The sequence below is a fragment of the Engraulis encrasicolus genome, chromosome 24 (genome assembly GCF_034702125.1).
Source record: "Engraulis encrasicolus isolate BLACKSEA-1 chromosome 24, IST_EnEncr_1.0, whole genome shotgun sequence".
Taxonomy (NCBI): domain Eukaryota; kingdom Metazoa; phylum Chordata; class Actinopteri; order Clupeiformes; family Engraulidae; genus Engraulis; species Engraulis encrasicolus.
Window position 1 is genome coordinate 6,860,873 of NC_085880.1, and position 25,000 is coordinate 6,885,872.

The 25,000-nt window shown below is 42.7% G+C and overlaps 1 protein-coding gene across 1 annotated transcript in view; it reads left to right on the plus strand.

The window, feature by feature from the left end:
• The window catches only part of LOC134441441 (DNA nucleotidylexotransferase-like), a 202,133-nt gene that overhangs the window by 61,805 nt on the left and 115,328 nt on the right, over window positions 1-25,000 (plus strand). The window contains exons 7-8 of the mRNA XM_063191754.1: window positions 4,258-4,390; window positions 17,468-17,570. Coding sequence (XP_063047824.1) covers window positions 4,258-4,390; window positions 17,468-17,570 — 236 coding nt within the window. The remainder of the gene's footprint in view (window positions 1-4,257; window positions 4,391-17,467; window positions 17,571-25,000) is intronic.

Below are 25,000 nucleotides of genomic sequence, written 5' to 3' on the forward strand. Positions count from 1 at the left end.
TTACTAACACGGTCGGACACACATGCCACACACAGCAGGCACACACGGCAGGCACAGACGCATGCACAGACACATGCACGGCATGCACAGACGCACGCAGGCATACACACACACACACACGGCATGCAGGGCCGCTGACAGCTTCTGCCAGGCCCGGGACGAAATTATCTGAAAACCCCCCCAACAAATACAGTACATACAATGTTATGAGGACCCAATTCTGGGGCCTCTCTCTTCTTGGGCTCGGGACACCAGACCCCTTTGTCCTACCCCCATCGGCTTCCCTGCGCACAGGCACACACACAGCATGCACAGCCATATGTGGCTTTTCTGCTATCAAACGACTCCCATGAGAGTACCGTCGGAAACACAAGAGAGGGTATCTTCCCCATCTAACGGGAAGAAATGATTTTTCTGTGTCAGAATGAAATGCGAACATTCACTCATCTATCAGACACATCAAAAGGTCACCCATATATGAAGACCATGCATCATGTCGGTCTCTCTGTTTCATATCTGAGTTTCATCGATGGGATGGCATTTCCTCCGCTTCTTACATTAGTTTCATTGATGCACTGACTTGTTTAAATAATTCAGTTTTGATTCATGTATGTTGCCTGAAATGAAAGGTTATGTTAAAGGTGATTTACATTTGGACGGTAAATGGTAAATGGACTGCATTTATATAGCGCCTTTCCACTCCTTCGAGCACTCAAAGCGCTTTACATTGTATGCCTCACATTCACCCATTCACACTCACATTCACATACCGGTGGCCGTGACTGCCACGCAGGGTACCACCCTGCCACCAGGAGCAACTTACATTTGCATCACATCATTCAGTATATCATAAGGCTTTGCCAAAGAAACACTGTTATGAAAGTTATGCAAAAGAAATATAACTTGTCTAGCTGCATAGTCACAAATTGTATCACACTGTACAGCTACTTCTTTGAGAAACTTCATTCTACTGTGCAATGCACTGGCTCCAACCTCAAACACACTGTCTATATGCCAGGGTAAAATGTTCGAGTTTATGTGTGTGTGTGTATGTGTGTGTGTGTGTGTGTTTGTGTGCTATATGGCAGCCTTCTGGTGCTCAACACTTTCTCCCAGTTCTTCCACTGCCTGCCTACTCCGAATGCGTCAGCTGATGAGCACTTAATTTTGAGACTTCTTGGTGACAACAGAGATGGTGCTCCACAGTAAGCAGAGATCCAGTGAGTCGTACCCTCATGTGGACTTCCAGAGACTTTTTTAGTTCTCAATAATGAAAAGAAAACCTCAAGATAAGGCCTACCAGCGCTTTAACTTCTGCCTGACAGCAGTGGAGCCACTACAGGAAGCTTCACAGTAGGCAGCTTCAATATTGGCTCCACCACCTTAGAAGAATGATGTAATGTCTCATACACACTGACTGGAGTGGAGTGGAGCTCGTTTCTTCTCAAGTTCCTTAAAAAGGGCCTCCTTGCTGCCTTGTTACCCACCACAATCTCAGAATACGATGCCCTGAACTGATTGGCTTCACTCTGATAAACTACCGAGATAGAGAGAGCACACAGGTGCAGTTACAGTATTTGCCTACTGCTTGAATACTATAGGCTGATGCTTAGACCAAAATAGCATATTGTTAAGTAGTTGGTAACATAACCTAAACACAGTGGGTCCGTACCTTAAACAAAAGTTCTGCTTAACACTGTAGTAGCAATTCAGCAACACACATTTTGCATTATGCTACACACTTGCTCATGTCACTGCACACTTTTTCGTTCATAAGACACTCCATTAAAAAATGAACACTCATCATATAATTGGGAAAACACATCTGTTAAAAAGCAAAACACACTGGATGTATGACAAGATTTATGCACCGACAATAAAACACATGCTTTCAAAATTAACCACTATTCTGCCAGTTACAAAGTTGCATTCTTTATATTACATTGCACTTATTTTATTTTGCATTTATTTGTTTTACTTTGATTGCTTCTTTGCTAAATTCACACATTCCTACACTCAAACAAAACAACAAATAGCACAATGGTACTAAGAGCAGAATATGGAGTATGGCATTGACTGACTCACATACTGTAAAACCTAGCCTGATGCCAGGAGTAGCCTTTTGTCTTCATCATCACATGTTAGGTATGAACATGATAGTTTGTAGAAATACACGTAATAGTGTAATTCTCAGAACACAACCAAGCAAGCACTTGAGCAAACTGACGGAACATGATATAATTTTGATGACGTCATGTAGATGTCAGCTGCACATTGTGTCTGAAAATGTATTGTACTTCGTTACTGTAAGATACCTCATACCCAAGCAAAGTATATTGACTGTTTTTCATTACAGCATGTTGATGTCAACCACATATTTATATCATATTTAGATGTTTGTGAATTTGTGAATATACCCAATACACAAACAAATGGTCCATAAGCTCACCTACACACTGTTGTGTTTAGAGTGATGTTGAGTGATGTAGAGTGTGTTTGAGATACATTTTGCTTCAGTTTTATGTCCTGCACTGTAAGGTACAGTTAGCCTATGTATATACAGTATTGAATTTTGGGGTCTTGTGAAGATGTACATTATGTGAGACTGAATAGACTGTTACAAAAAGAAAGACTGCTGTGTTTTGTATAAAGCAGAAAACTGTTTTAATGTTGAACTACTTTGTTTTCTCATTTGGTGCTAATGTGTGTCTTTTGACATGAAAGTGAGGTTTTGACGAAAGACTGTTAAGTTTTTATGGCAATTTTTAGGTTTTGATAGCAGGGATTCATGTTGGCATATGTGTGCAGGGTTTATCTCGAAGTGTTGAGAGTTATTGGCTTGTGTGTAGAGTTTTGACTTTATGAGCCAAATTTTGCAAATTGTGTGCAAGCAGTACGCAAAAACTGTAATACGCACGCAATGTATTGTGTGTACTGAGAGTTGAGCAAGCAAGCAAGAGGAAGGAAGAAATTGGCAGCCAGGCACTTATGTAAAAGGCGAAACGATTTTTACTGAGATGGAAGAGGAGAAGAGCTATCTCATTCATTCAGTGCTGCACTGAATTTATTTCTGATGGTTTGAAGGGAAGAATGTAGTGGCGAGAGTTGTCGAAAGTGGAAGATCCAGTGTGTCCTTAAAAGATAATGCTGAGGATAATGAACTCCGAGTTAGAATAGATTTGGAAAGGAGGTTTGAGGCATGCACATATACAACAATTGCTGTATCGCCTTTTCAGAGATTAACTGAACTAGGCTTACTTTTGGAATGATAATTAATATGTTTCTCTTCATCAAAAAGGGTCTGAACTTAACACTGAACGTTGAGAGGGGGATAAATGATTGCATTGGACTCTGGTGGCATTAGTTGAGCTATCAGTAGTTACAAATGTGAGCTTGCAGAGGCCCCATTGAAGGACTTGTGATGATCATTACCATTTCTCAGTTACACATGTTAAGTGTTTTCTAAATATTTTAGCATGTCATTTTATTACAGATGAGATTTTTATTTATTTTTTGACATGGTATTGTCTGGTCTACAAAGTCAAATTCTTTGGATAAACATACATCGAAAGTGAGAAACGGTATTTTAAAAAAAAGTGCAACAAGCAGGATTTTGTCACACAGCGAAGGTGGTTAAGTCAATTTGTTCAGTGCAACAAATTATACAGTTAGCCTATTGCCTGTGTGCTTGACTTCGGCTTGATCTTCTGCAGAAGTAAAATCAATATTTCACTGTAGCCTATGTGAAATGCCTGTAAAGTGAATATGACTTTATGCTTCCCCTGAAAAATGCAGCCTCAAAAATGTTAACAGGTAATCTGTTGCACTCTATGAAATTCCTGGAAATGCAGCCATCTTGTCATCTTTTCATATCTCCCAGATGGAAAAAGCAATTTCAAATGAGATGTTACAAAAACGTTTTTTGTCAATCTATGTATAAACTACAGTGTACTTAATGTCATCCGTTCAAATTTGGAACTTTTCTGTATCTTTTTGCAAGTTTTCTTCACTCTGACGATAAAGCTGAAACCTAAACCCTAAAATATATTCTTATTTATGCTGTTACACTGTATCTTTGACTGCTGAGTGATGATTAGATGTGAAGAGTCATTCATAGTGTGTTGGGGGATACCCTCACTCCTAGCGACGCGTAAAATGTGTCTCATCAGATATAATTTGACTGGATATAACTATTGTATAATAGCCTATTTAATGCCATCAAGATATGTTTGTAATGGGTTCTATATCTCTTTGCAGGTTTTCTTTATTATGCTGATATCTCGAGAGGAATCTCCAAGTCTGAGGCAGAGGCATTGGGACGCATTGTTGAGGACACTCTTCACCAGATTGCACCAAACGCCTCCATGGTTTTGACAGGTGGCTTCCGCAGGTAAAAGATATTTTGTGCCGAGAAGTTGATAAAAATATTGTGTCGTCATTGTTTCGTCTTGCTCCTGGAAGATTTATGTGACAAATAAGGTGATGGAATAGCTGAGGAAACAGTGGTAAGCTGAACTTGGACCTACTGGCACGTGTGTCGGAAAAGTGGACACTGTCATTTTTGAGTTATTGTGCCATTTGTGGGTGAATGTTTATGAGGAAATGCGCATGTTTTCCTGTGTGTGTGTTTGTCCAGACATATTTCGTAATCCCAACTCTTTCTTTTGTACATGAATGCTTTGTACATATAACTTAACAAAGGAAGATTGCAAATCTGTCTACTGCACTTTCTCGAACTCTATGGAACAGGACAAAGTCAGACGATGTCTACTCTACTCCCACACAAAAGTAGGCCCAACATCTCTCTGCCTTTCTATGTACTGAACCACCCCTCCCGTAGCTCCTGCACAAGTCTTTAGTTCAGCTTCAAAGCTCTCATCCCCTCCTCCTGTGATGTTCAAGAGAGGCTCTCTCACTTGGACTTTTTGTGATAATAGCCTGCTATGGCTGTGGAATAAAGAGAAACATCCAGCCCACATGATAACACCATTCAGCAGAAGTACTGCAACATGAAGCAGACCTTGAAGTAGAGCAAATGTTTCTTTGTTGCTACTGGCCTCTTACTAAGGTTATTTTTCCACCTAATGGTCTCCGATATTACCTGCTTTGAGTTTTGTTGAGGGTAAAAGGGTAAGGTTCAATAAAACTAATTTAGCTGAAGTTTTCCTATGCTGCAACTACTGGTGCTTATCCTAAATAATTCAACTGCAAGCTGGTCTGTCACAAACAGTTTTTTTTCTCCCCTTGGTTGCTTTGGGAGTGGCAAACTTCTGTTGTTTACACAACAGACACCTCTACCATGACAACAACTTTCAACACCGCCTGTTGCTGTGGGTGGTGGTGAAATATTGAGACACATCATTTTCTTAAAAGTACAGAGCAGATGGCTAAGTGAGACGTCTCAGACTCTTGTTTTCTGTCATATCTTTTTTGTCAATTTAAGAGTCATTAAAAATAGCTCATTGAAACAGTGTATATGCTTGCTCCTGTAGGCATTGAAAACATGATGCTTTATCAAATATGTCATTTTCATAGGGGGTGTAGAGTGGAAGATTGTAACCCCACCTGATTGTCAGATCAAGCTAATACAACCCCACTCTCCCAATAATTTCATTCAGATTTGTCCTGATTATACATTAGGGAGAGGGGCAAAGGGGTTATACAATCCCGTAACACCACTATGTTTTCTGCAAGGGCTTTCAAACTCTCTCCTCCTGTTGTTGTAAAGTCTCCAAAAACTCCAGACAGTCCAGCTGTGCGGGTGTTTGAGGGCATCAGGATGAAAAAAAATCTTCAATCCAACGTATTTTCCAGTTGAATTAAGTGTTTTTAAGATATCCCTGGGGAGTATTTGGTGCTTTTCAGCTCTCTGTTTATCTGATTTTTTTTGGCTGTTGTTGTTGTTTCGAAGGGAACCGCTGGCATATTTGTCTGACCTGTATTCAGGAGATACATGAATAATGAAAACAAAACTCAGACATTTGCATAATGCAAATTCTCAGAGTCAGATAAATTAAAAAAACAGCGTATCTTTGTATTTGTATCTTCTATGTTCTTTTTAACAGTGATGACTCCCTGAAGAAAACGGGCAGTCAGAAAGAACAGCCCTAGTGCATGTGACTGTGTTTGTGGGGAACCATCTCTGTAGAAAATCTACGGTTAGAAACTAGTCAGAGTAAGGACAACAGAATTTTTTTTTGGAAGTTAAAAGCTGGTTAGTGAATGAGGAATCTCAGTGTGTGTGTGTGTGTGTGTGTGTGTGTGTGCGCGTGTTTGTACGTGCGTGTGTGCGTGCGTGCGGGCATGTGTATTGGTGTATACAATTGGCAAGATGAAGAAGAAAAGGTGACGCAAAAACTCTGCCATGCAAACCAAGACAGCATTCTGCAGGCAGAAAGACATTCATAGTTTGTTGAGTTAGTTGAGCTAGGGGAGCTTAATGGCAGAAAGAATCTCCATAAATATCTGAGAAATAGCAGATAAAATTTAACTCACAGCGGCAAGATAACCATTCCGTGTTTGGCCAAATGACATTTGTATCAGCATGCTAACAAGACAACAGCTGGCCCTCCGCTGTTTGGCAGGAGTAGCTGTGTGTGCAAGGGGGCTTAGGTGACCCCAGGTGGCTTTGGGGTGGCTCAGCTGTTTTACTTGGCTAGCACTACGTGTTTGTTCATATGTTTCTAAGTTTGGAAAAAAAATAGTGTTCATTGTGTGTTGCCTTGAACTTAGGTGCTTGCTTACAGGCCTGGGTAGGGAATAAGTGTCTGAGTGGTAGGGGTGTCGTACAGGGGGGTAAAGTGTGACTGACTCACCAGAGGGCCCATGTCTGTACTGTAAGTAGATACTGCTTGCATGAGTGTACCCGGTAAAGGCTGGCGTGGCCTTTAACCCCGTGGCAGGTAGACTAGACCAAACTGGTAGTGGGGAAGATGGAGGAGTAGATCTTGAACTGATTGTACTTATGGCAGTAAGAAAGACGAGCTACTAATAAAATGCAATGGCGACCGCTGAATGCCTGAGCAAAATGCACACGTAACATTTGAGTCTTCCTGGCAGAACTGCTGAAAGCTTATTTTTCTGTAGGTCTTACAGTGAGTCCAATATGTATTTGATCCCTTGCTGATTTTGTTGGTTTGCCTACTAACAAAGACATGATCAGTCAATACATTTTATGATAATATGTATTCTAATATGGAGAGACAGAATATCAAAAAGAAAATCCAGAAATATTCTTGAGAGAATATATATTAATTTATTTCTATTTCACTGAGCAAAATAAGTATTTGATCCCCTGCCAACTGATAACAGTTCTGGGCCCACAGACCAGATGGGCACTTCCGATCAACTTGTCATCTGAATTAAAGATAACCTGTACATACTAACATGCATAAAAGACACATTGAATCAGCAGAATCAGTCCATAGCATGAGTGAATCAATCACACTCCAACCTCACCAGGATGGGAAAGACCAAAGAGCGGTCAAAGGATATCAGGGACAAGATTTTAGACCTGAACAAAGATTAAATGGGCTACAAAGCCACAAGAAAGAGACTTTGTATTAAGGACCCAACTGTTGATGCATTTCCTCCAAAATGTAAGGAATACAAAATGACCATCCATCAGCCTGTCTAGGGTTTTATAGAAGATTTGACCTTTTGTAGGGATTCGATAATCATGAGAACAGACAAAAAGCACCCTAGACCTGCACGGGATGAACTAGACAATGATATCAAAACTACTGGGACCAAAATCACTGAGAAAACTATGGGTAGCACTAAAAGCCACAGAGGATTAAAATCCTGTAGTGCACACATGGTACCTCTACTTCAGAAGGAACTTGTGCAGTCCCACCTGAGGTTTGCCAGCGAACATCAGACTGGTTTAGGATATGATAAGGAGGTGCTGTAGTCAGATGAAACCAAAATCAAGCTGTCCGGCATTAACACAATTCAATGTGTTTTGAGAAAGGGAACTGCTGTCTATGATCCCAAGAACACCCTCCTCACCATCATGCATGAAAGTGGTATCATTATGGTTTGAGGGTGTTTGTCTGGCCAAGGCACAGGACAACTTCACATCGTCAATGAATGGATGGAGGGAGACATGTAATGTACAATCCTGAGTGCAAACGTCCTTCCCTCCACCACTACACTGAAGGGTGGGCCATTTTTGGATCTCCCAACATGACAATAATACACAACATACAGTCAAAGCAACGAAGGAGTGGCTCAATAAGAAGCATATTAAAGTCGTGAAGTGGCCTAGACCGTCTCCAAATATTAACCCTATAGTAATTCTATGGAGAGAACTGATTTTGAACCCATTTGCCAAGCTATAGCCACAAACTATTAATGTTTTAAAGATAATCTGTGAAGAAAAATGGGCAAAAATATTTTCTACTATATGCACAAACATTGTCATCAACTAAAAGAAGCATCTGACCTCAGTGCTAGACAACTAGGGCTTTGCCACAAAGCACTTTATCTTCTTTAGCTAGAGGGGTCAAATACTTATTTGCCTAACTTAAATACAAATAAATTAAAATATATTATTTTAAGTTATTTTCTGGAATTTCTTTTTGATATTCTGTCTCTCCATGTTTGAATACATATTATCATAAATTTATAGACTGATCATGTCTTTATTAGTGGGCAAACCAGCGAAATCAGCAAGGGATCAAATACATATTGGACTCACTGTATGTATGAAATGTACGTGTTCTGAAGTAATCTATCACACACACACACACACACACACACACACACACACACACACACACACACACACACACACACACACACACACACACACACACACACACACACACACACACACACACACACACACACACACACACACACACACACACACACACACACACACACACAAACACAGTCCCTCCGAGCCTCCACATGGCTGGGGCTCTTCTCTTTAGACTTTAAGGGTGTTTATCCTCAAAGCCACTCTCCTCTTCAAACTGCTCCTCCCTTCAATTCCATGCTGAGTCTGGTTTGTCATGAAGACATCAACTGTCTGGCTTTACTGAAACTGGATGTCTTAGAAAACCATAACCTTTGGCAAGAGGTTTAAAGCTGCTCACAAATACTCAGATAGTTCGGGCTTTGCCTCTGAACACAGAGTCCACAAAGTCCCACATTTTTATTTTTATTTTTTAAAGGCTTATCCAAAAATGAAGGTGGTGGTATTGGAGTTGTGAATGTGAGTGTGTGTGTACATGGTGTATTTGCACAAAGTTCCAAATTTGCATTTTCATGTGTGTGTGTGTGTGTGTGTGTGTGTGTGTGTGTGTGTGTGTGTGTGTGTGTGTGTGTGTGTGTGTGTGTGTGTGTGTGTGTGTGTGTGTGTGTGTGTGTGTGGTGATGGAGGTTTGACATGGAGAAAACGTTTTCTGTGGAAATAAGACACCATGTTCTTGGAAAAAAGAGTGCTTGGTGGCACAGCGTTACACTTTTTTTCTTGAGAAACATGGCGAGGATTTGTTGACGCTGTTGGTATTAGCCTTATTGAAGGGACAGCTGTGCAGGGTGGGTGACAAGGCTTTGAGATGCTTAGGAAGGGGATTAAAAATAGATAGGAGCCACAACTGTCAGCACAACATCAGAGTGTGAAAAGAGAGAGCTCTGCATCCGGCATCACTCCAGACTTCCATTCCTTCAACTTCTCTTTATAGCTCTGGGATCCTCATCATGGCAACTGCTAACAATTCTGCTAGCTGCATTCTTCCAGTCTCGTTGCAACTTTGCCTTTTCTGTCTGTCTATTGTTGCGAAGGTTATGGAGAGGTTAACGCTAATAGTTCAATATTTAAAGGAAAACTATGGTGTAAAATGGGAATTGGAATATTAAAAGTACAATGTATATTAATGCCATAATTAATTATAATGAGTATAATTATTTTTTTATCAAGATCAGTAGGCCTATGACCTTTAATGTGTTAAAGGCATCATTATGCTTCTCATTTAATAGACACTAACACATACCAAAAACATTCACTGCCATTATCGTAAACACTAGCCTACTTGGTAATATATGCTACTGTGAAAAACCGCAGAACACGGTAAGGTAATCATATTTATTTGGATAATTTCATGTGTTAAAGCAAAAGCACATGCAGGCATTCCATACCCAATCTATGGTGTAAAATATGTATTGTTTAATTTAAAAAAAGCACAGAAGTAGTGCAACATAAATTATTCTGCTTTCATTATTCCTTTCCTCTCATCTTACTTTGACACATCCCCTTTTACTTTGTTTGTTTCATTTCACGTTTTGATGACATTTTATTATTAACAATACAAAAGCTGGCTGTCTAAACAAAGAGAGTAGCAACTAAAAATTCCCACAAATCAACACATCTGTTTTCTTTGACTGTTTTCTGGCAGTGACTTCCAATTAAGTGCAGTAATGGCTCATCTAAGCCACTATATAGTATATATTATTGTATTGTAACTTATTAGGTAAACTGCAAACAACACATAAAACACTGTTTACTGATGTTACATTTCATTATTTGTGAGAGAGCAAAAATATTGGTGACCATCAACTGATTGCCAAACAATTTTTTTTTTAACTTTCAGAACTAAATTTTGTGGAACCCTTTTTCACTGGCTGTTTGTAGTGGCACATTAAAATACACACCCAAAATGAGCAACAATACAAAGCTCCCTTTTAATGGCTATTACTGCTGGCATACACACACACACACACAACCACACACACACACACACACACATACACACACACACACACACACACACACACACACACACACACACACACACACACACACACACACACACACACACACACACACACACACACACACACACACACACACACACACGCACACACACACAAAGGGTGTTTGGGCAGCGATTCCCAGCACACATGAATGTTTCCAAAAAGCTGCATAATTCATCTGTTGTTTTTGCCCTGTCATCTCCTCCTGAATAAACATGTATATTTCATTTGCGCTCGTATGTGCAACAGAAAAAAAAGACACACTTAATTATTTAGGTCTCTCCTGCACGCAACATGGGCGGTACACCACGCCTTGCTTAGGGAAGAGTGTTTGTGTCACACTTCCAACTTAAGGTACAAGGTGTGTGTGTGTATGTGTATGTGTGTGTAGTGTGTGTGTGTAGTGTGTGTGTGTGTGTGTGTGTGTAGTGTAGTGTCTGTGTAGTGTGTGTGCGTGTCTGTAGTGTGTGTGTGTGTGTGTGTAGTGTGTGTGTATGTGTATGTCTGAAAGTCACTGCCAGCTTGGAGAAGTGTTCCCAGCTGGTGGTACTGCTGATGCCAGTGTGACAGTCGACAGTCAGGCTGACAGGCAGCCATTTTAGGGTTCAGGGCGCTGGGGTGGCACTCTGTGGCTCTGTGCTCTCGCACCTGATGGCACCATTTGAAAAGCTCATCAATCTGATGGTCTTTAGCATACATGGCAGACAGCTGGAAGAGTTGGCCAGGGTGTGTTTGGGGTGGATAGCACATAGAATAGAGGGGCTGCTCAGTACTAAATGGTTGCACCGACTTGTCAGACTTTTTATCTTTGGAGTGAGAGAAAAAATTAATCATCACCATCAGCACGGCTGTTTTTTTTTTCCATTTCAAAGCCTTTCCCACCATCTCTCTCTGACTCTTTGTCTTTCTTTATCAGCAGACTTCTGTCTTCTTGTCATTCGCTGTACTCATTTTCTTTAATTCCAAACCATCTGTGTCTTGGTCTGTCTTTCTGTTTCTGACTTTAATTTAATCTCTGTATGTGCGGCTTCTCTCCATCTGTTCTTCTATTCCAATCACACACACTATCTCCCTCTCTCTACTGTTTTCCTTCAGTCCATATTTTATGTCTCTGTCTGTATTTCTGTCTGTCTGTCTTTCTCTATCTCTCTGTCTCTGTCTCTGTCTCTGTCTCTCTCTCTCTCTCTCTCTCTCTCTCTCTCTCTCTCTCTCTCTCTCTCTCTCTCTCTCTCTCTCTCTCTCTCTCTCTCTCTCTCTCTCTCTCTCTCTCTCTCTCTCTCTAACCAACCATTCCTTCATGTTATTTTGCTGACTGGGCCTGATTTAGAGTAGGTGCTTTACTGTGTGCAGGTACTAAAAGACTTGTGCCAGCACTACCTGCTGAAAAGCTGACACACTGTCTTTAATTCCCTCACTTCAAATTAAGTCAGGGAAGGCGTGTTTAATTAACAACACAAACGCACGCACGCACTTACACACTCACACACATGCACACGCACGCACGCACGCACGTACACACACACACACACACACACACCTATTCCCCCTTTTGAACGCTTCTGCTAGTAAACTGTACTCATATGCAGATGACTTGTTTATTAATTTAAAACGTGCATCCTATCCACCGTGGCTCTTATGAAGGACAAACTTCTTGTTTGTGCACTTTTTTAAAGGCTATTTGTTTATCTGTTTAGTAGCAGTGCAGAAAATGGAGCCCTGGAAAGTGTGATCTTTTCTAGGTGCCTGGGCAGCTCTCTATGGGGTCGTCTGGAGCATCTCTGCCACTGCTAATTAGAAATCTGTCAGAAAACAAGTGCAGCACCTCGGCAGATGGGGAGGCCTAGCATCGGGGACGTGGCGACTCCCACACTTACCTTTTCCGATCTCCGTCCGTCAACGGATCCGTCCACTCCGCCCATTCGTCTGTTTGTTGATCCCCTTGCCTGTCTAGCCGTCTACTCATGCATATGTCTGTCCATTCATCTGTTGGTCTGTTGGTGCAGCAGCCGAATGCTCTGTCCATTCCTCAGTTCATCAGTTCATTCATTCATCCAAACATCCATCGTTCCATCGGCCTATCCATCCGACCATCCATCCATCCATCCATCCATCCATCCATCTATCCGACCATCCATCCATCCATCCATCCATCCATCCATCCATCCATCCATCCATCCATCCATCCATCCAGTCAGCCATCCATCCATCCAGTCAGCCATCCAGCCAGCTATCCATTTCTCCTTATTTCCTTGTCATAGTAGAGCACCACTCCCAGCTCTGCCTGCTTTCCTGCATCCATTTGTCTGTCAGTCCATCAATAGAGTTCATGTAAGGTGTGTATGTTTGTGTGTGTTTGTGTGTGTGTGTGAGCATGTGTGTGTGTGTGTGTGTGTGTGTGTGTGTGTGTGTGTGTGTGTGTGTGTGTGTGTGTGTGTGTGTGTGTGTGTGTGTGTGTGTGTGTGTGTGTGTGTGTGTGTGTGTGTGTGTGTGCGCGCGCGTGCGTGCACGTGTGCATCCATGTGTGTGTATGTGTGTGTGTGCGTGCTTGCGTGTGTTTGCCAGTATTTTTGTAGGGTTCCTTTGAAAGCCAAAAGATATGCTGTCGTTCATCCTCCTTCATTTGTTTACCTCATCCCTGTGTGTGTGTGTGTGTGTGTGTGTGTGTGTGTGTGTGTGTGTGTGTGTGTGTGTGTGTGTGTGTGTGTGTGTGTGCGTGTGTGCGTGCGTGCGTGCGTGCGTGCGTGCGTGCGTGCGTGCGTGCGTGCGTGCGTGCGTGCGTGCGTGCGTGCGTGTGTGTGTGCGTGCGTGCGTGCGTGTGTGTGTGTGTGTGTGTGCGCCCATCACTTCATTTAGTATTTGTGAGCCGACAACAGAACTGTGACAGCTTTGATTTAGTATCTGCTCAAACGGAAGAGCTGACAGACAGATATGAGGGATCTGGCTGCGATTGTGCTTTAAAAATGCTTTGAGATAGACGTCTAACTCCCATAAATATGACAGCAGGTTATTTTGGTGCAACTCGTTGTGCTCTCTGAAATTGCTGGCTGAGCAGTTTCAAAACTGTTACTTATTTCAAAGCACATATTTCACAGCTACATTTTTATGTACATCAAAGAGGCATTAGTTGTTTAAATGCCCGATTTAGGCAAATACACACAGAGATGTACACAGTTCATGTACAAACTAATTTATTTACATATATATTTACCTGGCTACGTGGAGGGTGTTGAGCCAGTTATTGTTATAACCCCTCTGTCTGTCTGCCTGTCTGGTTATCTGTTTGTGTGTTCACCCATTTACACTTAACTAAAGAGAAATCGATTTGGTAGGCTGGTTATAATCAGTCTTGTTTTTTGCACTCTGTGAATACAAAGAACAAACTCTAAGACATCCCAAATGTCTGCCAATTATACGGCCATATTCTGACTGACTGACTGCCCCCACTCCTCAGAGTGTGAATTGACCACCGCAGACCTGCTATGCTTGACTGACATAATTGCAATGGACTGGATAATTTTTTTCCCTCTGTCCGCATTTTCCTGCTGTGGCCTTCACTGCCCACTGGGCCAGACAGACAGCAATATGTTGTACGCCTCCTCTCGTTCTTCTCATTCTCTTGTTCTCTTTTCCTCCATTCCACTATCTTACTCACTCTCTTTTTCTCTTGTCTGTTTCTAGCACTGTTCCGTCAGATTGGCTGTGATGCTATAGTGGCAGCAGTGCTTGAGATCAAATACTCATACTCTCTGTCACTTGCAAGCACACATGCACGCGCGCACACATGCACACACACTGTCTACATTCTGATTCAGACTCAGTGTGACGCCTGAGCCATTTGTTCTTTCTTTAGCTGCATACGCTCTGTAGAGGTGTTCTGTCTTAGCTCTGCGATGGAATGTTCGGATGATCAAAGTTCTAAGGGATGTTGGAGTTCATTTACTGTCATGTGAAATTCTGGAATCTTAAATTGTTGTAGAACCATTCCTTTTTAAGTTCAAAAACTTTCAATGGCCCTAATGTTAAGATGTACTGCATGAGGCCTCCACATGTGAGCTATCTAAGCGCATTGCCAATAACTCAGAATAACCAAGAAATTGAAGCTTCTCTACCTCCTTTTTATGTTTTTTCCTTCTTTTGCAAGTTGCTGAGCAGTAATGCACTCTCCACAGGACTCCACCCAGATCTCAGGTTATGGAGACTGTCCTGTGGCAGTGGTGGTGGTAACCGCTGCAGTAGCCCGCCAGCAAGCCAGCCAGCCAGCCAGCCAAGCCAGACGTCCTCTGGGGAGCGGCGGGATGGAGAAACTGTGTGACGGTTTAGCCCTTAATCCTCGCTGAGCGGCCTGGGGTTCATTCTCATTCTATGGGGGTATTCCTCTCCTCTTCTTTCATGTCTGATGCGGTGCCCGGCCTGCACTGCACTCCCCTTTGTGAGCTATCTGAGCTCTTCCAACTCTCCATATGGGTCCCCATGATTTTTAAACGCTGTCCTTTCTTGCCTTCATCGTGTGCTTTTTTTGTGGCGGGATTCTGAAGTGAAAGCTCTGATGAGAAGAGTATGGGTGGGTGGGTGCCCGTGGAGTGAGAGAGAGAGACAGAGAGAGAGAGGGAGACTATCAACACGCTCTGTCAGAGGCTAGTGAGGCTGACTCAAAGAAGAAAGGAAAGGAAAGAAAGTGTCTGAAAAGAAAAATCAGTGAGCGTTTGGAGATTGGAGAGATGCTGATTGAATAACATCTTCCTTGAGCTTTCAGGGCTTCAGGCAGTTGGGTTTGGCACCTCTTTTAGATAGCAGCTTGACTGCTTCTCTGTAACTTGCTCTGCATATCAAAGTCAAAGGGAGTACGTTAGCATTCTTTGTTGTTTGTGCTAACAAAATATCTTTGCATCTCTACACTCATTGTCTGTGAGTGCGTGCACCTGTTTGTTTGTGCATGTGTGTGTGTGTGTGTGTGTGTGTGTGTGTGTGTGTGTGTGTGTGTGTGTGTGTGTGTGTGCGTGTGCGTGTGCGTGTGCGCATGTGTGTGCGTGCGTGTGTGAGTGTTGTGTGTGTCTGATAGAGTGTATGTCTGTGTGTGCATCCGTGTGTGTGTGTGCGTGCAAGCGTGCCCGTGTGTCTATCTGATAAACTGTATTCTGTGTGTGTGTGTGTGTGAGAGAGAGAGAGAGAGAGAGAGAGAGAGAGAGAGAGAGAGAGAGAGAGAGAGAGAGAGAGAGAGAGAGAGAGAGCATCTGGATGTGCATGTGTGTGAGAGAGCTGGAAGACGCCCGGGTGAGTGGGCGGGAGGTAGCGAGGGAGGAGTGGGAGGAGTGGTGTTCTATTCTCTGCATGCAAATGCAATGGCAGCCAGACAAGTTGGGAGAAGAGCCCAAGTTTAAATGGTGTTCAGCGAAGCAACAGCTGAGCTTTGTATGACTCATAAGCCAACTAATCACACCGCCCACTGTCTGTTTATTATTCAATCCAGTTTTCCCTTCTTCTCTGAATCAGCCTTGACCTTAATGTGCCACAAAAAAGGTTAAACAAAGCATCTGTAACACCTCAAGTCAAGTTTCATTCTTTTTCAAGTCAAGTCAAATCTGTAACATCTGTAAGCATAGCCTGTTTTAAGCTATAGGCCTACGTAATAACGAATACAGGTCTGTAATACACGGTTTCTGCTGCTCAAGAGGATATCTTGGACGAAACGACTGATCAATTGGACAAAATGACTGAATGGTGGACGAAACGACCAAAACGCAAATGGACAAATCGACCTGCTCCCCCAAAAAACATTAAAGCTCTTTTTGAGCTTTAAGAGGCTTTTTGTATCTCTTGAAGACAACATTTTACTGTTTAATTTTACCTAGCAGTTATTTCCTGGCTTCATTTTCCTATTTTTCCCATGTTGCTGGTAGTTTTATTACCATTATTCCATTGTGGAGGGTCAAAACCTTCAAGGACACAATGACTGCAGACATCTTTGGCCGCTGAACTTAATGACACCTGACAAATTAGGATTTAAAATGGTGGATGGACAAAAAAAATGTCAGTGCATGCTTAAGCATCCATTATCCACATTGCCGACTTCTCAAGTAATCAAATAGACTGTGACCAAACACAATGCAAGCCCTCCCTCATAATGGACCCAGGAAGTGTGACAAAGCCTGCTCTCTGATCATGGTCCATATGTCAGAGCTGTGTGTGTAATCCTTGCTTCAAGGAACACGTATCCTGTGATGTACTGGCTCTATCGCTGCATATAAGCCAAATGATTTGACTAATTAGCTCATTGTAGGCCTAGGATGCGTGGCGGGACAGTATAGATAACAGACTTGTTTACATGGGTTGCTGGATCAAATCCCTCCGCAGCAGGCCTGTCACAACCAGGTAAGCAAAGTAGGTAACTGCCTAGGGTCCCCTGCGGAAAGGGGACCCCATGGTAATGACTGGCCATGTACTTGTATTCAAATGACAGCAATGGCAACTTTAAATTTAGAGAGGTTTCACTTCATTCACAATGGCAAAAACATTACTAACTTAGCACCGATACTGTCGAGAAACGCACTCCTGGTCTGTTAGCTCCTGTTAGGCTGCCTATAGCATGTCTATGTATCAATGTATCACTAGCAGATACTACTAAAATATGAATGGGGCCGTCCTTGTACGTGTGGATAACAAGGTGGACAGATGCCAGTAATACCCTTTGACCTTTGTTCCGTAGGGGGAAGGAGTTTGGGCATGACGTGGACTACATACTGACCACACCTGACGCCGGGACCGAGGAAGGACTGTTGCTACGGGTGATAGATCGCCTCAACTATCAGGTGAGAGAGAGATTAGAGTTGATAGGTTGGATAACAACCACGAGCTTGCTTTCTTGCTTGCTTGTGTGGTCGCTCTCTTATTTGAAGTCTGCTGGCAGTCGAGAAATAAGAGGCAAACAACATATCCTACTCATATCCTGGCAGGTACACACAGTACAGCATCATGGACGAAAGCGGGAGTGAGTACATTCCATTACCATAATTGGTACACAGCAGTTGCGGCAGCAACACTCAAGGTCTATTTACTGTGTGTATGGGTGCTTGTGAATGCAGTAGGTCGTATTGTATAATTCAAAAGGCTATGGTGGTTGTACAGGATGTATGCATTGAAGGATGCTTAAGAACATCATGCAGTAGCTCTCCACCTCCACAACAACACAGCCTTTCACGCAGGAATACACACACACACACACACACACACACACACACACACACACACACACACACACACACACACACACACACACACACACACACACACGCCAGCACACACGCACGTACGCACGCGCGCGCACACACACACACACACACACACACACACACACACACACACACACACACACACACACACACACACACACACACACTGAGCACGGAACACTGAGCACGGAACACTGCAGCATGTGTGTGGCACTAATGTGAGCTTGACTGTAATGACCATATGCATAATGTAATACTACACGGCCACCAGGTGTCTGAAGGACATATCTAGGGGACACAATATTGCACCCAGGAGAGCATAGAGGAGAGCAGAGCTGAGCGAAGTAGGGGGCTGTGCCATCCGTGAGTGGGGTGGGTGCTTTTGAAAGCATTGTCATTGCAATGAGAATTCATGCGCCACTTTGCATTTCAAAGTCAGTCTATCCCATTTGTATTGTTCAAACACACCCAGCAGGATATTATGCGCAATTGTAGGCAGGCAATGCTTTGCTTGAAGGGGTGTGCATAACAGAGACGTTTAACCATTAAGCTGTCAAAACTTTGACATGATGCCTGGTGTGAACACGGCAGGGTCGCGGTAAATGTTTATGTCTGGTGGAAGCTTTGATTTAATGTTAGGCCCTCAATTTCTGGAATTTCTTTGGTATGACAATTTCATATTATAGTGAAATCATACAAACAAGACAATAAGATGTCTTGGTAAGATGATTTAAGTGATTAAAGACCTAATTTGATGTATGACAGATCTTAGAAACATCCTCAAAGACTGCATCGGGTTCAGAACACGTGATCTGTCGTACGTTTGAAGGTTTAATGTCGGGTTGATCCACAGCCCAGGCGGTTCTGTAATGTCTTACTGCATGGTAGCTATTCATGAAGAGCATATGCAGCACTTTTCTCTGTGTACCTGACTTGTGTGAAAGGGAAGATTGAACCCAGGCAGCCCTTTACCCCCCTTTCCCACACCCACTCCCACACATCTCTCTCTCTCTCTCTCTCTCTCTCTCTCTCTCTCTCTCCTTTTCCTTTCCTTTCACTATCTCTGGGAGTAACTTTTTTTGTCATTTCTTTAGTATTGATTACAACAGTCTGGAGAATAGTGTCTCAATGTCTTACTGTGAAGAGATGAAAGCAGCTCAATAGTCTAAGCCCAGGTGCCGGGAATAATGAGACACTTGTTCTGACACATCTGTTCTCATTCTATCACACATCAAGGAGTGGGCCGAGATCAAATGTGTTTACAGAGTGACTGTATGTGTAGCATTTTACTGTAAATATGTACTGTATAGTGTGTGTGTGTGTGATGTGTGTGTGTGTGCGTGCGTGTATGTTTGTGTGCGTGCGTATCTGCGTGTGTCTGCGTATGCGTGTGTGTGTTGCATTGTTTATATGAGATATTTAATTCCGAATGAACTAAATTTAAGTCTAAATATCAAGGGATTTTGCTTTACTTCATTCCATCATGTTAACTCTTTATTCCACTTTTCGGTCCACCATTCCAGTTGTTCCAGTCTGCACGCATGCTCAATGCTACACGATGACATGAGGCAACGATACAGAGTGCATGTGTCCTCTGTCAAATCAAAGCACTTCCTGGACCCCAGACGTTGATTGCTGTGTCAGTAAATGGAAGTGTAAATGTAAATACAAAGGAGAACATTTTCAATTCCAAACTATCTCTTTATTCAGAATTAACCCATTGTGTCCTGGAGTGACATATACGTTGCATTCAGGTTCTTGAGATTTGAGCTGTTTTATTAAAAATGTGGGTACATTCAAGCAGAAAAAACACATTCTAGTGTAAAATGAAAGTTCTAGCTTTTAAATGCAACTTATTTGATGTTTTTATGTGCTTTGGAGGCTGAGACATTTAGGTTTTAATAGGGAGAAGGCACCTTTTCCCAAAAAGGGCTTAGGCTAAAATGGGTTAAATAACAATTTCAAAACATAATGTAAAAATTGTGTGTGTGTGTGTGTGTGTGTGTGTGTGTGTGTGTGTGTGTGTGTGTGTGTGTGTGTGTGTGTGTGTGTGTGTGTGTGTGTGTGTGTGTGTGTGTGTGTGTGTGTGTGTGCGTGAGCGTGCTTGTACGTGTACGGTTGTGCGTGCGTACGTGCATGTGCGTGTGCATGTGTGTGTGTACTGCTCATGCATGTGATGTCATGAGTGCACTTATGGTTGTGTGTTCTCATTGTGTGTCAGTTACAATTACATGGGTAAAGTGTTTGTGCTTTCAAAGTTCGTGCTCTTTATAGAAAAAAAACACTTAAACTTTCATTATTCTTTAAATAGGTCAGAACATCAAAAGCTTGGTATAAACAGGCTCAGAGCCCTAGAGTGACTTACTCTTACTTCTGAGAACAAAAGCCAAGAATGGAGAGAGAGAGAGAACAAAGAAGAAGGAAGGAAAAAGCACATTATGGTTTGTTGACCCCCTTCAGGAATGGCAGGTTTCGTTTCTACGGCTCCTCAATACTCCAGCGTCAGCTCTAATAACTTCTAACACCTACACAAATGCAATATGAATACAGAAAAATATACCAGGTCAGCATTAAAAACAGAAACCAAAGCACACAATTCGTCTGGTGTGCCGGCCTCAGACTTTCTATTTTTATCCGCTGATGGCGATGTCTTTGTTTTCCCCATCGTTATGCCGCCCGTGTCGTTTTAATATGCGGCTGCATTTTCCCGAAATTTTGTTGAGTGTTCCGCACACGTTACCTAGGAGTTTGTGCTCCTGTCCTCGCTCACCTTATGTGACTGTGAAGGCCTAGTTGACAGCTGACAGGGCGAGTTGATGATTTTCTGGTCAACTTCAAAGTTGCAGCCTTAATCTTGAGGGCTGATACTAAGCTGCAATAGATGAAAAGAAGGGAACCTTTCAAATATATTTATTTTTCTCTCAGGGAACTGATCTGCTGTTTGCTGATGAAGGTTCCTTGAAAATTGAAATAGGTTCCTCAGGTCAGAACATTGATTTCAGCCAAATGTCATATGCAGTCTTGCAACCTTCCCTTCTCTATTTCTTACCCAATATTGATGTTATCAGGTAACACTGAAAAGATAGAGCTGTTGAGAGGGAAGAGGTGGAGAGGAGAGCTCTGAGCTTTTAGGTAGACAGTTGTTAAGCCTCATTTATTTAACAAGTGAAGGTCGCAACATTGGTGTTATACTAGTAAAAACTTTTAATTTGCAAAGAATCAGGAGAATGCTCACCTGACATCTGAAGAAGGGGCTTGATATGCCTGAAATGTCACACTAATTAAAACATTTTTGGGGATCATGATGCTGGTGCTACAGCATTTCTGGTCTTCCAGGCTTCAACTTTTAATTGATTAACCTGGTGTCATTTGGTGATTCATTATACTGTATCTATTGAGGCAGAGGGTCCTGCTTTAGTCAACAGCATTTACTGGAAATAACTAAAAAGTATTTATGCTAAGACCCGTGAGGGAGCAGGTAAGGGGCTTGGTGGATCAGGGTGATGTGACAGCAAGGGCATAGCAGCAAAATGTGGGCCCTATGCGCAGTAAGTTCCAATGGACCCCACACCCCCTACCCCAGCCACACAGTATATCCACATACAGTATACCAGACCAGACACTGTGTGGGCCCCCTATATACATGGGGCCCTGTGACTCAGTTACATTTTACCCCCCTGTACGACACCCCTGTGTGACAGTGCACATAGTTCAAACACCCCGAAGCAAGTAGGCATCATGACCCCAAGCATATATGAAATGGATGGGGCCCCACTCATTCTCACATTTCACTCTTATATTGTCTTATATTTATCGACTTATGGCAGTGGCCTTTAGTGGAAAGAGTGACTCAAGAGTGAAGACCAGGGAGGAAGACTTGGGGGACCTGAAGCGATGAAGAAACAATTTCATATCTCCAAACACACAGACTAAACACGTCTGTATACCTTGACCAATAAGCTGCAAGTGCACTTGAGCATTTTCTCTGCAGAGATTCAGTCGGTGGTGTTGTGTGTTGGTATTGGGAGTAGATATGCACCGGATCCAAGATCCGGTTCCGGATCCGGCAGGATAATAGGGTTTTTCACAGGATCCGTGTCCGGCAGGATCTTACTGTAAGCAGTGGATACGGTATCCGGAAGGATCCTAAACATCAGGATCTGGTGCATCTCTAGTTTTTACGTAGCCTAGGCTTTTCAGTCAGTCTTTCACAACCCCAATCGCTGCATGGAGTGAAAGCCCTTTGGAAGCAGCCGTTGCAGGCAGTGTGGCAGTAAGCCAATGAGTCTATAAAATAGTTTGAGCCAACGTAATAAAAAGGGCCCACGTGTGCGAGTAGGCTATGTGTTTCAACCCTTTCGTAGGATCCGGTATCCGGTTCCGGATCCGGCAGGATCTTAAGCAGTGGATCCGGTATCCGGTAGGATCCTAAAAATCAGGATCCGGTGCATCTCTAATCGGGAGTGGGGGTGGGTGAGTCCTGCTGCCTGCCTGCTGTGTAAAAGTCTGGTGGCAGCCAGGGCTGGTCTGGTCGAAAAAATCAGGCCGGGCATTTTCAGACAAGACCAGTCGACCAGGCATTGAGCAAGACAATGAAGCCTGTGTTAACATTTTAATAATCTAATATCAGCTGTTTTATTTCTATCTGAATGTTACAGACAGGCTCACTGTGGTATGATAACTGATTCCATTGCGGGGAAGGTCAGGCCAAAATCATCAGTCCACTGAATGCCTTATGGCCAATTCACCCATGATGGCAGCTACTGCCCTCAGCACCCCCACCACTGCTGCCACTGCCACTGCTGTTTTCTGATGTGTGTAGACGTATTCAAGGCAGCCATTAACATTGCATGGTCTTTTTAACAGGTCATAGTTTAATAATGGAGGCAAAGGAAGTAGCACGACTAGAAACAGGAAAGTACCTTCAAATATTATCACCCTTGTTGGTCCGTGTTTTTTTATCTCCAATATTAAACAATGATCTGGTAAAAACAAACAAACCTTATATAACCTCAGCATAGACGATTGTGAAATTAATTGATTTGTTTTTCTCCTGTTGGGCCTTATTGCATAGATAAAAGCTACAACATTAATTAAATAGGCATCCTGTAGCACCCCCTTCCCTGTGTCTGCAGTCCCTTGCCAGAGCGTGCAGCGCATGTCTTTGTATCTGTGAGTTTGCTGGTTGTTACCAGGCAAATCCTTAGAGGTCAATTGGATCTACAAAGTAGCTGAAGCAAGAAGGAGCCAATGATGGGAATTTAATGCATGGACACGATTCTTAACTGTAAGCTATTTTCTCTCCATTCTCCACCCTCCTTCCCTCCATCGCTTTGGCCTTTCTCAACATAGCACCTCCACCGCTGTCATGGCAGGTTTATAAATACACCAAGGCCTCATTACCACCTCCTTGTGGGCTTTAAAGCACCTCTTCGTCTCCGATTAGCACATCTGCTAGTGTTAACTAACTATCTAACCATCCGTAGATGTGGCACTACACAGTACAACACAGTCCACTGACAGGTGTGACTAGACTGCATTCTCAAAGAAAATGCAAAAAAAATGGGCTTGCCTTTTATTTTGAGCACTATTGAAAAATAATAAAACTGTCATGGTTCAGTGGACAGATTTGTTTTATGGCAGTTGATAGCTCAGGAATGTCCAGAGGAGGATAATAGGATTGATAACAGCAGAGTTCTAAAATTCAAATGAAAAATTTGAAAAAAAAAAAAAAAAAGGCAGTTGGTCTGTTGACGGTGTTCCATGCCTCGGTCACAGTAAAGTTGTTCCTGGCATCTAGGCCTATGTTAGATTGTAGAATATACTCTCTCACTGATGTTACTGTTACGTCACCTAAAACAAAATGTATTCAGACAATTAAAAAGCTGTTTTGAATAAGGCAGCATTTATTCACAATTGTTTATTGAACTTGTGACTGGATTATCCTCCTGTTATAACAACACCATCATCCTATTATAAGACCACCAATAGAAGCTACTTTGTCAGTGGATCTGAAATGCTCCCACCCATGCATCTGGCGAATTTAGTGGAGGAGATCACATTATAAACTGTTGTAATGAAAAGAAATACCGTATATAGACAGTTGCCAAATTAAATTTACAAAAGTCAGATTACAAAGTCTAGCAAAGTTTTAAGAACATGGGTGAACCAGTTCAGTTTTTATGAAAAAAGGTTGGTCTAGCTGCAAGAGTAGAGCAGTGCATTGTGACATCATCAACTTCTTTTGTGAGAAGGGAGGACATGGTGTCTGTATGGGTGTGAAGACAGCATTATGCTTCCACCACCTACAGACTGTATCCTCCTGGGCCCAACTCTGGGTAAAGGGCTCTGCATACTTCACGTGCGCACTTTGTCGCGAGTGGCGCGAGAACCATTAATGACGTCATCACTTGCGACAGACTATTCATACTTCAAAAGCGCCTTGCTCGCATTGTCGGAAGTGCCCTCTGCTGTTCATGAGAGAAACGGCAGTATTTTTCGCAACTCGCAGCGTGAGTTCTACTGATGTATAAAATAGAAAGCCAAACACGGCTGCTGTAGGGCTACTGAACGTCTGACTTGTGACTTACCACATTGAAACATATATTTTTTGTTGTAGCCTACATTGCCAGATAATTCCAAGACCATGTGAGAGCATTGTTCTGGCGGCAGAATTTATAAATAGATCGCCGAACACAACGTGCTTCTGAACAAAGTAAACAATTGTTTCACTGAACAACATTTAAGAGAGAAGATAAAATAACTCTCTGACATTTTATTATCCTCAAAATGATGCAGGATCCATTCTGTAGTAGCCTACAGTAGTTGTAGCCTCTCTTCGCAACTCCTGCTTTGTCTGCCTATCTGCGTGGTCGCTGGTGGCGCACGACAAGTTAGAAAAATCCTCGTGTGCACGACGTTGCGACGTTGCGAGGTTTTAGGTCACGTGACGGCGCGCGCCATCGTCGTGAGTGAAGTATGAAGGAGACTAGCACCACTCACGACTAGTA